The 15,044-nt window shown below is 41.5% G+C and overlaps 1 protein-coding gene across 1 annotated transcript in view; it reads left to right on the top strand.

The window, feature by feature from the left end:
* vav2 (vav 2 guanine nucleotide exchange factor) overlaps positions 1-15,044 on the top strand; it is a 169,629-nt gene that overhangs the window by 129,547 nt on the left and 25,038 nt on the right. The window contains exons 5-8 of the mRNA XM_072371665.1: positions 7,411-7,516; positions 10,270-10,368; positions 12,098-12,166; positions 12,761-12,861. Of these exons, the coding sequence (XP_072227766.1) occupies positions 7,411-7,516; positions 10,270-10,368; positions 12,098-12,166; positions 12,761-12,861 (375 nt within the window). The remainder of the gene's footprint in view (positions 1-7,410; positions 7,517-10,269; positions 10,369-12,097; positions 12,167-12,760; positions 12,862-15,044) is intronic.

Genomic DNA, 15,044 nt, shown 5'->3' with positions numbered 1-15,044 from the left:
TCAAGTAAAAGATAACCTGATTTCCAGCAGGCGCAATGTTAAAAAGATGTATGATATATCAGTATATTAACCCAGATTAGTTTCCATCTTTTATGGTTTCAAACGACTCTGACACAGTCAGCGCTGAGCAGAACCGCTTTAGTTTGCACAACAGAATGTCAACGCTTTAAACAACCAAGATGCCTTTAGGTTTTGCTTGTTGAATTCTTTCAGCAAATGGCCTCTGGTTTCTGTGAAATATTTGTTCATCTTTGGTCAGCTATGCTCTTCTTCGAGATGACTGCAGCTGCACCTCCTGAGGAACTTTATTTAGATAATTATTGTCCTTTTTTCCTATTTTGCCTTTTTGTATTTGAGGTTTGGCTCCAGGCTTTTTTTATGTTTATTTGAATGCATCCCCCCTCCCTCTACGTGTGGAAGTTAGTGAATTTGAACAGTTTGAGGAGAGATCCCTAGACACTCCGTCTCCTCCAACTCCTTTGGAGGGACACTGAGGTATTCCCAAGCCAGCTAAGAGATCTGATCTCTGCAGCGAGTCCAGGGTCTGCGACATGTCAGAAACAGCTCCACTGGAAGGCATCCTGATTATATGCCCAAGCCACCTCAACTGGCTCCTTTCAAAACGGAGAGATAGCAGCTTCAGTCCAATACTCTTCCAGATGACCAAATTCCTCACCTTATCCCCAAGGATGAGCCCTGAAAATACTTTGCTATCTTTTCATAGTCTTGTGTGACTTTGTGGTCACTTTGATATTCAGAGACGGCTGGGTCGCTACTTAAAGAAGCCCCGTAAGCTGGCTACTTATGGAGTTGAGTTTTGTTAGAGTTTATAGTGACATGTGAACGACCCTCAGCCGTAAAAAAGCCCCAAAACACCCAATAACTGTCAATTGCACAACAAAAAACCCCCCAAAAACGATGATACCAGTCATGCCTAAAACATTGAAAACAAAAAGTCTAAACGTCTTTTTCACGTAACTATCAACAGCACCAGAAATTGTAAGCAGGTGGTCTGCGTGGGAATGTAAAAGAAGGAAAAAGTCCACTGGGTGCAAAGAGTGCTTGTATCCACGGCAACAAGTGTCATTGAGTCCTGCAGCCACAAAACGTGTATGAGCACGTGAAGTGAGCATGTGAGGCTATGATGCTTGCTATGTTTTATCCTATAGTTTTAGCAACCTCTCTCCTGATTGAGGTTAACCTCTGTAACCATGGCAGCAGGTTCACTGAGCCAGCACGTTGAGTTCATTTGTTTCTTTAAAACGGTCCGCGGTGTCGTGACACAGCGCTCTCGGTGTAACCTATAGGTGCAGAGGGCAGGGTCCTGTTAAATTAATCATGCTGTTTTGCAGTGGGGCTGCTCTTGACCTTTTACGAGGAGCATTTTGTTTCACCGGTGGACAGAAGCATAATTGATTCATCAACAGGCCCTGCACTTAATACACGTGGACACACTTAGAACATAGGTCACACTAGCAATAACTCTGCTCTCCAAGACTTATTAATTAGCCTGAAATATTGATGCATGAGTGATTTATGATGGGTGCATGACTGAACTGCAGGGGTGAGGGTGGGGACAATGATAACCTTAACACAGTAATAATAGTCATGTTTTATGGATGTAAAAGCATCCCTTTCCCCCGAGGTGGGAAATAGTGCTATGATAGGGCATGTGGTGTCATAAAAAAGCAGCATGCAAGAAATAGAACAGCATTTATTGTCCTCACAAATATTGAGTACGGAGAAATAAAGCATGTGTGGAAGGGTACGACAGCAATTTTACATCAAAACAATAGAAATGTATTGAAATTGGATCATTAAGTTCCGTGGCATGAAGACAGAATGCATCAACTGCAAGAAACTGAAGTCTATAAAAATGGATTTGGGGTTTAACAGTGGACGTCATGCTACCTGATCAGATGTTAGAGGACTGGGTCACCAGGCCATGCGGAGAATAGGTTCACCGACGTTTTATTTTATTGTGGATTTTTTTTGTGCAGAGCCAATGAGGAAAATAAATCTCTGTGGATGTTTAAACCTGCGGTCAGTGGGCAGTTGGTAGGCTGATTTTATGCAGTGGCACTCGTGTAGAGCTGAGGATCAATGCATGTGCCTCTGCAGGATCCGGTTCACAGATAACCCTCTGTTACTACTATACGGATTATCCCGGTGAGCCAACATCTTCTACATCATCATCAGCCTACTAGTTGTTGTTGTTTTTCTGTTGCTGAGTTAGTGTGGTTCAGATGAGCTGGTATGATATCTGTGAGTCAGTGCATATGTCCCCAGCATCTCATACAGGTGACACAGGTGGCTCATTTCCTTATAATTGTATGATCAAGTTCTACGTTTTAATGTAGAATGATACTTCCAATTTGCCGTATGTTTTATCGAAAACCTCCGTAGATGATGGGCCCTGTGCGGCTGCTCTGCATCCAGCACACTGACTGGATTCTGGAAGTATGGGAGAGATTTGCTTTAGTGCGTATCATTTTAAAGGTTAAGTAGAAGTCACTCTGGTAGTTGGAGGATTTCCATATTTACAATATTATGTCAGAAATGCTCATGTCAGGCATGGTGGATTGGTGCCTGAAACTGTCATTTTGAGCTCACCTGGAAAAGCTTGCTGTAAATGTGTGGCATAGCGGTTCCGGTGAAATCAGTGTAGCACACTTCGGTTTCTTTTTAGACCGTATCTGTTTCTCTATCTAATTGAGGTCTCGCAGGTTAATATGCCAAAGCTGGTCCATACTTCCTCCCTCCGGCCTTAAGATGTCAAGTTTTCACCTCGTTTAACTCTAAGTCTTCTCCGTCTGGAATGACTCCATCCTGGAGTTGACAAAGCATGAAATGGGGTGGATCGTGCACTGTTGCCAGGGGACTTCTTCCTTTGCGAAAGGCACACATAGATTTCCATTCGGAAGCAAGCACTGTCACAAGCTCTTTGCGTCACTCTTTTGCCAAGAAAAGTCAACAGCTTGTAAATGAGGAAACTCTCCTCTGACCATTTTTGTTACCGACCGCAGAAGGTAACTAAAAGCTGAGGCGAGAGGAGTTTGAAGTCGAGTTCTGGGCATGACATCTGCAACGTTATTTTATTTGAAACAAGTGAAAAGTGAACTTTGAAAATGTGAAATGGTGCCAAACAGGACGTTGCATCACTTCTCAGCAACTTTTTCTGGTTGTGACGCCAGAGGATGGAATTAGCAATGTGTCCCAGAAAGTAACCAAGTGCATTGTGTTCACAGTTTTTATGCGATCAGATCAAGGTTCAACTGTGGCCTGCTGAACTTCTTGGCCCCCTTTTTTTGGTGTTTTTTGGTCATACACGTGTTACATTGAATTGTATTTCTTTACACCTTTAAATTCAGTATTCGAAAATAGTTTGTTGCACTTTGATGACATGAAACTGCAACATCCTCAAACTGCCTGAATAAAACACCGTGACTGAACTTTTGTGTCCCAGTAAATGCTATTCATCATTCTGTTTTAATTTAGCTTTGTGTTAATCATCCTTATGCACCTCCACTTTACATTTGCCATTTTCTGAAATAATTCTTGATCATTTCTCTTTTTTAATTATTTTCAAACGATGAGTTTCCCACCTTGTGTTGTGCTGTGTTGGAGCTACCAGATATGGCAGCTTGGAAACCATCTTTTACAGCGTGAAAAAGCTCTGTTTTAATCCTGCTTTTGCTCTTTTTCCAAAGCAACTGTATTGCCTTTCCTCCATTTGACATAAAAAAGCATTACCCAAAAATGATGTATTCCACATTTTTCAAGCTCAGCCTTGTGAAAATAGATGCAGAGACGTTTACTCCTTGTCATCAGTCTTCTCTCTGTATATTTTCACATCACACACTTGATGTCACTTCAAGTAACAAAAACTGCTTTGTGTACTTTTGAAGAATATATGATAATATTTTCACAGAATCAGTAAGGCCATCGAGCCTTCTGTAGCATACGCTTTCTAACCCTGATGCAGTTAGTCATTCTCCCTTTCTCCTCCTCGCTGATGTGGCTCTCTGTCTTCGTGGCCCAGGAGCACAGACTATGATTGCGTGCAAGCATGCTGGACACCCTCTGGCCTGTCGCTGTCATTTACTTGTCATTAGACAAAAAAATTTTATCTAATTCACAAGTCTGGAGGTCCTCGACTCTCACTTTCTGTCCCATTGATGCTTTATGACTCTCAGAGATGCAAAAGTATACACATACACATGCACGCTTAAATGCATTTCAGTAGTTAGATAATATCCACCAAAACTCAAGAGACAAAGAAAGCATGAAAGATGGTGTAATTGTGTTGCATCTTTGGCTTGACATAAATCTGTTTTCTTCTTCTTTCTCGTTTCAAAGACACAAACACATTCACACGAAATACAATGACCCTGTTTCCTTTCTCCTTTGATCTATTCCATCACAGGCCCTACTGTACACAGTCAAGTGCTATGTATAAGAACATGACAGAATAAAAAGAAATACGATCCTTACCAGGGCTGAAAACTAGGTAAATGTAACCTCAGATAAACAGCACATAACACATTACAGCATGTTATTATTATGACAGATCCTTACTGTTTTCATAAGAATTAAGAGTGTAAATATATTGGAAAAATAGCAGCCAAACTATTGGAATGTACTTGATCAATTAAACATCTACAAGAATGACTATTGTTATAAAAGCAAGAAGTTTTGTCAGCTTCTGGTCTGGAGCATTCAGGTGTGTGTTAACACAACGTCAAGGAGGAAAGACATCAGCAACGCTCTCAGAAAAGATATTGTTGCTGCCCATCAATCTGGGAAGGGTTATAAGGCTGTTTTCAGTCAATCTGGAGTCCATTATTCTGAGAGTTAGAAAGATCATTCACAGCAGGATGTTTGTTGAAAACCAAACACCTCATATCAACTGTGAAGCACAGTGGTGGAGGGCTGATGATCCTGGCTTGTTTTGCAGCCACAGGACCTGCAGTCATTGAGTCTGTACCAAAGAATTCCAGAGTCAAATGTGAGGCCATCTGTCAAATATACGATGACGCGAGAAACCGATTCCATCATTATCATGTCATTAACGCTAAAGGTGGTTCTCCAAGCTACTGAATCATGGGATGTGCTTAAGTCTTTTTACCCTTCCTTAGCATTTTAGCTTATTACAGACTTATTAAATGACTTGAGATATGAGATATTGTAACATGTCATGTGTTGTTGATCATCTGGGGTCTGTCTGATTTTAAGAGCCTGTATGAATCAGATTACTTTTAAGGTCATGTCCTCATACATAAAACCTTGAAATTTGGACATACTTCCTGGACTGTATATCCTGCTGTACAACGGAGAACCTACTCAGACTCCTCCGCCATATAATCTGTAGAGAAGCTTCTCCTCTTGCATCTCTTCATGGGTCTCTAGACCTCCCTTATATAATACTGTCTCTGAAGAATTAGACCAAAACTAAGTTCAGCATCTGCCTAACCGTAACCTCTGTGCCATCCAACACATATAACACTCTGAGGCGCACGCTGCAGCCCAGCATCTGAGAGACGAGATACCGATGGGACTGCCATCAGCTTGTAGCCGTCCTCCCACACAGATGTCTCAGTATTCAACACAAGCCACTTTTACTTAATGAAGAAAGAAGCACAGTACTGAGAGTGAACCCAGCCACCTCAATTAAAACTTCAAACAAGCTTTGCATTGCAATACAGAACACTTGATTAAGGGCAATTGGTGTGTTCTCTTATTTTTTCATTCCCTATTCAAACTGCCAGTGAAAAGAGTGTTTGAGCTTTGATAGCAGATGTAGGAGGTCACATGAGTGAAACCTGGCTGTAATTCTTGTCTTGAAATATTTAGAATTAATATTGTAGTGGTTTGTATGGTGGAAGGACATCGCCCCATTCGACAGTAAGGAGCGACTTATCTGTCTCAGGAATGCTCAAAGAGCTGGGTTCATTTTCCTGGGGGTATGTTTGGAGAATACCATGTTCTTTTAAGAAGAGAAATCGTCTCTTACGCAGACAGGTCAGTGTGCAAAACTGCATACAATTCTATTCAACAACTGCTGATTCTGGTTTTGTACAATCATACTCCAAAATATCAACGCCCGCCTGTGCATTTACCGTAGAGGCAATGACTGCCATCTTCCCTGGTCCTTTACCTTTTCCTTTACCTGACATGTGCGGTCTCTTACAGTTCGGTCACAAGCATCAACCCCTTTTCCCACCACTTTGTTTTTCATTTCAGTTTTCAGATGTCTTCTCTGACCTGTACGTCAGTTGCATAGACATCTCATTTTTTGACACAGCTGACCAGGAACAGCCAACATCTTTGCCACAGTCTGAGCTGAATAACATTCTTGAAGGACTTTCATCAGTTTTTCCATTGTTTCCACTGGCAGCTCTGTATCTGTCACACTGCCAGCTACAACAGCCTGTTTGGGTTTAGGTTTAGTGAGCCAACAATTCCATTATCTAAAGAGACTTTATCTTTTTTTTTTACTCTTTTGATGTGTATTTAACAAATCCATAATCTTTAGCTGTTAAATAAAGATGTTTTGTGTCACATCTGTGATTTCTTTTGTTCTAAACGCCTGGATTAACATCCTCCCAAGAGTGATGACTCCATATTGTTTCTTTACCAGGGCTTATACAACTCCTAATCTCTGGACATTAAAAGCTAATGACTATTTTTCATCTCTAATGTTCACTTATTAATTAATATCAGTACATTTGCTTAGGAATCAGAAAGAACTCTCTTATCTCCAGTAATCCTTTGATAATTGTGTGTCCATATGCCAGTTTCCAAATTGCAAATAAGCATTTTTTATTTTTTTTGTAAAAAGTGTCGTTTTTTTGGCATCCTGTTATCTAGCAGAAACCTTTGTTCTTCATCATTTAGCAGGCAACTCTAACTCTTTTATTTACATTATTTAATCATTTATTTTCCTTTTTGGGACTTGAGGCACCTTGTTTTTTTTGTTTTTTTTTAACATTTGCTTCATCAACATGGATCAAAAAGTGTTTTCCTGCTGGGGTTCTTCTTTGTCAAAATCCTTTTCCCAAACAATTATGGCTCTTATGGTGCGGGGCGACATACGGCGTGAGCTCGCAGAGCATGAGCACTGGAAATCTTTCCTCTCCGTCTGTGCTTTGCTTGCCACTCGCCTAATTAAAGGTCATTTAGCTCGCTGGGAGCCAAAGCAATAAACAGATTAAAGGAAAATGCCACTAAATAACATAACGCATCTCAGGTTTGTCAGAGCTGGGTGCTGCGGCTTGGACCACCTCGCCATATCACCCGTTAATGAGCTTGCATTCGTTTGACAGTTAGGCCCTTTCAGTTGTTAGGGTTATTTAAAGATGACGTTTTTTATTAGTTTGTTCTAAGATGTACCCTCTCATTCTACTGCAGTGAACATGACTTGGGTGAAGATGACATCTACGACTGCGTGCCGTGTGAGGACGACGGCGATGACATCTATGAGGACATCATTAAGGTGGAAGTACGACAACCCATGGTGAGGACTTTGCTTTGCAGTTTCCAGCCTTTTTATCAATTACTGATGATGTGATCGTCTCAGGTGTTTGCCTTTTTACAAATGTGAAGCCTGGATGTTCGACTCAAGCGCTGGCTTCTCCGTAGACTGCGCTGAATGCGTTTCTTTTGCATGATTTCATTTTACCATTATTGCATTATGAGGATGCAATGAATTGATAGCACTAGAGGAAGCATCTCCATTCACGTTTAATGTACCTTCCTGTACATTATGTCTGTGACCTACATTGTCATACAGTTCCTACATGACAGAAGATCTCTAAGCACACTTATGACATACTCTGTGATAAACTTGACTTCTCACTTGCTTTGCTCTCCTCATGCTGCAGATCAGATACATGCAGGTGAGTGCTGCTGTGCTTGTGACTCACACCACTCTGTCAGCTAACGCCCCCTCACCGCTTCATTTTAAACAAATCACAGCATCCCAAGAGAATGGTCCGCCGATTAGATTAGTGACCCTCGCATGGTGACAGAGCAGAGACCCCTTCTGGTTCAAAGTGTGGCTCGAGGCCTGTGACTTCCGCTCAATGACTTCAGTGTTAACTGATGTCAGTGAGCTCCACCCGCCGCCACAACAAAGCCTGTGACAAATAAACTTTTGTCGGGCTGGCTTTGCGCCCCACTCCTCTGACTTCTTCTTCTCTGTTAATTACATGCTGGAAAGAAGCCATGACTGGACCTCCATTTTTACATTGTTAGCTTCAGTTTATGTGTTATCCACACTGGTTATCAGCTGCCAAATCTGCTCCAGATGGCTTACGTACTTCCTTAGTTAAGCTGCTCATATCAACGCCACACCATAGCAGATGTGTTGTAATATTAAGCCTTTGTATGTTCCCATTTCTTTTCTTGTTCCTTACGAAAAAGCACTGCAAACACTGTGTATGTTATATTTTCAGACAGTTTTTCAGATTTTGTTACATGGGTTTACTTATTATTCATCTATTGTGCCGTGACATTATTGAGAGTAAGAAACTGAAATGTCCTATTTCCAGAGGTTTTCAGACCCTCCTAAATGAACTCTGTTGCATTGCAATTCCTTGCAGTTTTTTACAACTACTTTGAACCACAAACAGACTTCCTACTTTAGGCAGACCTGCCAAACTGAAATAAATAAAGTCAGAAAGGTGAGCAACTAGCCAATAGTTAATAGTCCATAGCTGGAAAATCAAGCTATTTCCTGGATATCTTATTGGCTGCCTAGCAATCAGTGTCAAAGTCAAATGAGATTTGCGCATGTTCACCCTTCTCTTTAGCATCCTGTGTGAGAGCAGCTTAAGAAGGAATATTCTTTCATGATGATGAATCAAAGGATTAACTAATTGGCCACAATTCCCAATGGCGTTTGTTGGAGAAACAAGGCACTAAGCATCACTTCGTTAACACCATCCCTACAGTCAAACCTCATAATCGTAGCATCATTCTCTGTGGTTGTTTTTCTCTGAAAGTGGCCGGGAGACTTGTCAGGACAGAGAAGAAGAGAGATTCATGAAAGTTTAGACTTTTCCCATATTGTGCAGGATCACAGACCGGGGTAAGAATGTATAATTCAACAAGATAGTAACCCGCAGCATTCCGCAGTGCATGCCAGAGTATTCCTGAATCAAGAATCCGCCATGGTTTCTTGTGCCAGCATGAGTATGAACCTAAACCTAACAGAGCAGCGAGCTGTGTCTGGATGCTCTAACCTTTGCCACTCTGCAAAGAAGAATGAGAGACACTTCCAAAGAAAATGTGTGCCACGCCTGTAGGATAATTCCAAAAAGGTTTTGAAGCTGCCGTTACTGCCAAAGATGCTTTGACTCACTGAAATGGTCTGAAAATTTAAGAAAACAGGATATTTCACTTTTTTCTTTTCAATTTTTATAACACATTTTTATAACTTAATTCTGCTAGTCTAACGAGTCTAAAACCACGATAGCTGAAGGTCTTTGACATGCACTCTGAATACATAATAAACACTTTCCAACATGGTTTGAAATCAGAAATGCTAGAAGTCGAAGTTTCTGCATCTTCTCCACCCCCTCTCAATTTACCTGTCACATGATTCTGACTCATCAACCTTGGATTTGTTTGACAAGTACTATAAAAACATGCCTCGTTGAACCAGCTACCCTCCACAGATAGTCAAACACGACCGCTGACTTACTTACACGCCTCTCATTCTCTTTAAAGCCAATATTCTATTCATTTCCTAACAGTATAAAAATCTGTACGCTAATCCAATGTACCCAAGACTGCATAGAAAAAAATATTGATAATAACCAGTGAGGTAATGTCATCAAACAAATTGCAGCTGAATGCTGAAACCTGCTTGAGTTGTGTAATCTGTCACAGTCAACAAGTCATCATGACAGGATGATATTAAGGTTGCATTTTAAAGCAGTTTAAGAGTAAATTGACTGGAGGTGATTAGATTAGAAGGCTGTACTGCATCATCCCATGCTCAGAATGTAACCTGACGGCTGTGATGGATTGCACTACCAAACCAAGTGTGCTAAAAGATGTTCACACTGTTTGAAATGTGTCAAACAATTAGTTTAGATAACATTAAACTGCAATGAACTTAGTTACAGAAGTAAAATCTCAGGATATGGTTAACTACTTCCCCTAACCCTGGCAGAGTTATTTGCTAAAAACTTAGACAGTTAGCTCCTGTTTTATAAAGATGCAATTTCATTTGAATATTTTATTTTTTAATTCTCTCTGTAGAAAATGGGTATGACGGAAGAGGACAAGAGGAACTGCTGCCTCGTTGAGATCCAGGAGACTGAAGCCAAGTACTACAAGACTTTAGAGGACATTGAAAAGGTGAGCTTCTGAATGATTTTATTTCTAATTCATCTCCTGACATGAACATTTAAAAAAAATGTTTAGAAAAGTGTGAAATGTGCTGATGAAAGATGCTGAAGTTGAGGCTTAAAATACCATATGTTTGAGGTTAACGCAGCAAAATGTGTGAAACTGTCATTAATTAGCACAGACCTTGCTACTCCAAGTAAAAAAGATGTTATTTTATTATGTTACATTTTACCAAGCAAAATATTAAATCACCATTCACAGAATTTACCTAGACTGCCTAGAAAAAAAACAATTTAAAAAGGACTGTTCATAGTCAACGATCACTATCACAAACCGCATCTCCTATCTAAGAAAGATTAAATACTCGGAGGTTAAGTGAACAATCTGAACACACACCAGATCTTAAAAACTGTAGAGCACGAGCTGCCTGTGAAGAACAGGCTGAGAAACTATGCCATAGAGTTCCACTGTTGTTAGCTCTGTGAAATATCTTCAGCATGTGACGGACTGGGCTGGTCTTTGACACAGAAGCCCCGCTGAAAACGGTCCATCAGCCTGTGTTGTGGTGCTTACCTTTGACAGGGAGTGTGCATTTTTATCCATGCACAAGGACATAATGTTGAGTTACCTTTTGCCACCTCATCGTTGTCCTTGTCTCGAGCCTCTTGACTGTGCCGCTCCATGGAAATGTCGAGTATCGGCAGATTCATTTGGGAGTACAAATGTCACAGGAGCTGATCGATATGGGTGTTATTGGCTTGAGCCCCTGTGGGAGACCCTGATCCCTGAAGCTTTCCGCGCACGTTAAGGTCATCAGATGAAAAACTGTGCATTTGATATTGCATTTTCTCATATTGCAACAATAATTGACTAAATTTCTTTTCTTAAAGTTAGCTCTTCTGCAGTATAATCCACCCCCACCAAAGAGTGTATGGCAGACGTTACAGTTATCGTTACTTTTCTGTATTGTTGAGAAAAGTAGTGTGATTACAGCTCATGTAGTATTGCACATCACTTTTGCTTCCACTGCAACAACAACATATACTGACTCTGTGGGATAAAACGGCTGCAAAGTCTCACGCACGCACCAACATGCGGATGCATGCATGCCAGCCGACTCTGTTGTACTGGAAAAACTAACGCACAACAAAGATGAGTGCTGCTAACGCATCAGTTTCAGTGTTGGCAGAGTTCATCTGCCGTCTGATGGAGCGCCACAAATCATCCGCTTCGCTAATTTCATTAAACCAAATGTGCGTCCTGTGATTCCCACATCGAATGAACGCGAGAGTAAATGAGAATAAATGTCCCTCTTATGATCAGAAGACTCGTAAAGCTTAATTGAGTTGGGGTTGATAAAGCCTGCCATCTTTTTCTTGCTTCTTAGTTGATCTATTTGTTATCATGATGATGATGAAATGTGACAGCCTTAAAGCGACGTTAGAGAAATAACGGACATGTTTTTTTGTTTTTTTCCCCCGTCAAATGCAACAGACACAGCAGCTGTGTGTAGTTATGGCACACCAAGTGAAGCCTGTGACCTGATGCATGTTCCCTTCCCTTCACAGTGTCGCCTGTCACTGCTTTCTGCCAAAAGCTTCAACGGAGCATTATGTCATTTCATGCACACATTTTTATCATGGAAAAACCGGCTCTCAGTCTTTCTAGTATCGTGTAGGGAAATATTTTTTTCTTTTTCTTCAAGAAGTCACCAATTTGCTTCTTTCTTCCCCTCAAGAATTACATGATCCCGTTAAAGCAAGTTTTGAGTCCACAAGAAATGGAGGCTATTTTTGTCAACCTTGAGGTGAGTAACCGGTCAAGCAGAGAAGATTGTGTCTATTAAGCGTGGCTGGATGTGCCTCACACACCCACTGACGGACTCACTGTGTGTATGGATAACTGAATGAATGACATGTTACACACACTGTACACACTTGTTGTAACAGCATGCATAATTAACGGTGGTTATCTGTCGAGAAATGTTGGTGTCACGGCTCAGCTACGACAGAAAACCGATGACTCCACATCTTCTCATGCCTCTCAGAGGGACATAACTCACAGGATACAAAAGGAAAAGGTTTATGTTGTTAGTTCACAAGAACACCACCACACATCTTCTACCCATTGAATTACAACTGCGTCAATGCTTCTGTTAAATACTAAGACGTCATGACAGAAACTGACTATACAATTTCCTCTTCTGGGCCACAGAAGTCTGTTTTATTTATTATTTTGTCTATTCTCTTTATATTTCACTTAGTAGCGGGTGAATCCCAAAGAGCTATTAGAAATATGACGGTGAAAGACACTTTGTGTACTGAATGTTCCCAGATGAACTCGTTACATAACTCTCTTAATGTTCTTACTTGCTCTAATATTTGTTGTGACGTTTACTCAGGATGTTATCAGAGTCCACTTTGCCCTCCTGCGAGCCATCGATGTGAGCATGGTCAGTGGAGGAAGTGGCCTCGGGAAGACCTTCATTGACTTCAAGGAAAGGTAAATACCCTGAAATCCGTATTTGTTGACCAAGAGCCTTAAAATCCGGTTAGGATTTTGAAAGCAAAGGCATTTTTCTGCCCTTTAGACTACAATAGGCCACACGGAGTTGAGTACCAGCAGATCAGGATTGATGGGATTAGCTCTCAAAGTCGATTAAAATAAAAGAGAGCACGCAGCCGATTGTTCTCCATTCAACCAAAACCAACAAAGTACATGCGCTCAAGACTGCATTATCTTGTCTTGTTCCCTTTGTCTCTGCTTTTACTCCACCACATACGTTTTTGCACTATATTATTTACATTTGTTGTTCATTGTTAATTATAATAACTCCCTCTCTACACAACATATTCTGTCTGCAGAAATAGATCTTATTTTGTGAAAGGAATTAACAAAGATGGGATCTAATAGCAGAGTTGTTTGGGTGCATTCCACAAGTGTCTTGAGTTTGACTCCCACCCAGTAGGGCCTTTTCGTTGCATTTCCCTCTTCTTCTTCTGTCTAACTTCAGTGTTAAAATAAATAATAATAAATAAAGGCAACAGAAATCCTCTTAAAAAAACAAGTGCAGCAAAAGTGAAAGTTCCAGAGCTCCCACACGCCTCCTTTCATCAACTTGTGGTAGAAAGATTCCTGAAACCAGCACAATTAATTGTAAACAAGAGATTCTCGTCGGACCGGCAAGATGTTTCACGTGTGTGATTTAAAAAAAGACTTTACGAGCAGAAAGGAAGGAGCAGAGTGGAGTTTAGAGAGCACTAAAAGGGGGGGAAAGCTGTAAGGTTTTGAAAAAACAAGGATTTCTCTCTGATGCTCTCCGTCTTGCCCAGCTGCAGAGCGACGTGCGGATCATTTGCATCCCTGACGGGAGCAGTGATTAGCCTCCCTGCTGTGCTAAGTGCGACTGCTTCATAGGTAATGGTAATGATGGTGATGATAGGTGCTGGTCTCAGGCATGATTCCATGCGCCAGTCTCCTCAAATAATACAGCTGATCCTGGAAGAGTGAGTCACACTTTTCACTGCTAGTGTGTGTGTACCTGCCCAGGCATACATAAGTACACATTATTTTTCTTTGCACAGTGATCCCGGTAGCCCCCCCGCCCGCCTTTCCTGACACCTCCACCCTGAAACAGTCAGTGTTTCTTTAGGCAATGTAAGTTTGCATAGGTAATAAGCTCATTGCAGGCCTCTTCCGGAAGCCTAGAGGGCCGTGTCACACAAAGCTGGAGTGACATTAGAGACTCTGTGCCGACTAATACACAGAGCCTGGCACATGCTCTCCCCCTCTGCCTCGCACACAGGCGAGCGCACGCACTCCAACTTGTATCTCCTTCCTTGTTAAGCTCATCTGACTCTCAAATCTCATTGAACACTGGTTGAAAAATCGTCTCTTGCACGCAGCCCCAGATGAGGTCCAGATAACCAAAGGTCACTGCAGAGGACTGGGAGGTTGGCTGGGAAGACTCTGCATGAGAACATGAGCCAGCGCTGCGGTTTCTCACATGCACTTCCTGTGGAAAATCTGCCGAAAAATTTCCGGACTTTGGGCACGTGTGCAAACAGCTTAACATTTACACCTCCATTCATAAACAAATTTGCTGATGACACGCCGCTCATTGTTGCTGCTTACCTTTTGGTGACATTCTCCCAAATGTGAGGCAGGGTTATTTAAAGCAAATGATTCATTAGATTTGCAGATTCTCTGCATCACAGGCTTTCACTGCCTGCGTGTGATTGACACGTATAGCTTCCTCATTATGAGCCGCTGCACAGTCTTGTCTCTCTGTGGTGATAAACAACTGTAACCTGGGGATTTGGACTCGCACTGCAAGGCTCTTCTCAGGCATCTGCAGTTTTCCTGAGGACCTGAGGCTCGGCATAATTAATTTGGGTATCTGTGCTTGTAAGTCCCAGTGACCTTTACAACAATGTGCTTGTATCCGTTTTATTTTTTTTCACGTCGGCGCAGTGGATGAAAAGCCCTGTTTTTTGGATTTGACATTGAACTGAAAGCCATGCTGAAAATGTCACCGGTTTATCTTCTCGGTTCCTAAACAGACGGACCCAGACCGAATGGAAAAGTGCACTCAGAGGCAGCTCCATAAACTAAATGGGCATCTAAGTGCCCTCTTGTTGATATAGTCATTTGCAACATTTCCCAACTCATTTCCGGAGTAATCT

Source organism: Leuresthes tenuis, unplaced genomic scaffold (assembly GCF_036924035.1).
Source record: "Leuresthes tenuis unplaced genomic scaffold, fLeuTen1.0.hap1 SCAF_19, whole genome shotgun sequence".
NCBI classification, from domain to species: domain Eukaryota; kingdom Metazoa; phylum Chordata; class Actinopteri; order Atheriniformes; family Atherinopsidae; genus Leuresthes; species Leuresthes tenuis.
Note: the sequence above shows the minus strand (reverse complement) of the source record. Positions and strands in the feature narration are given on the sequence as shown.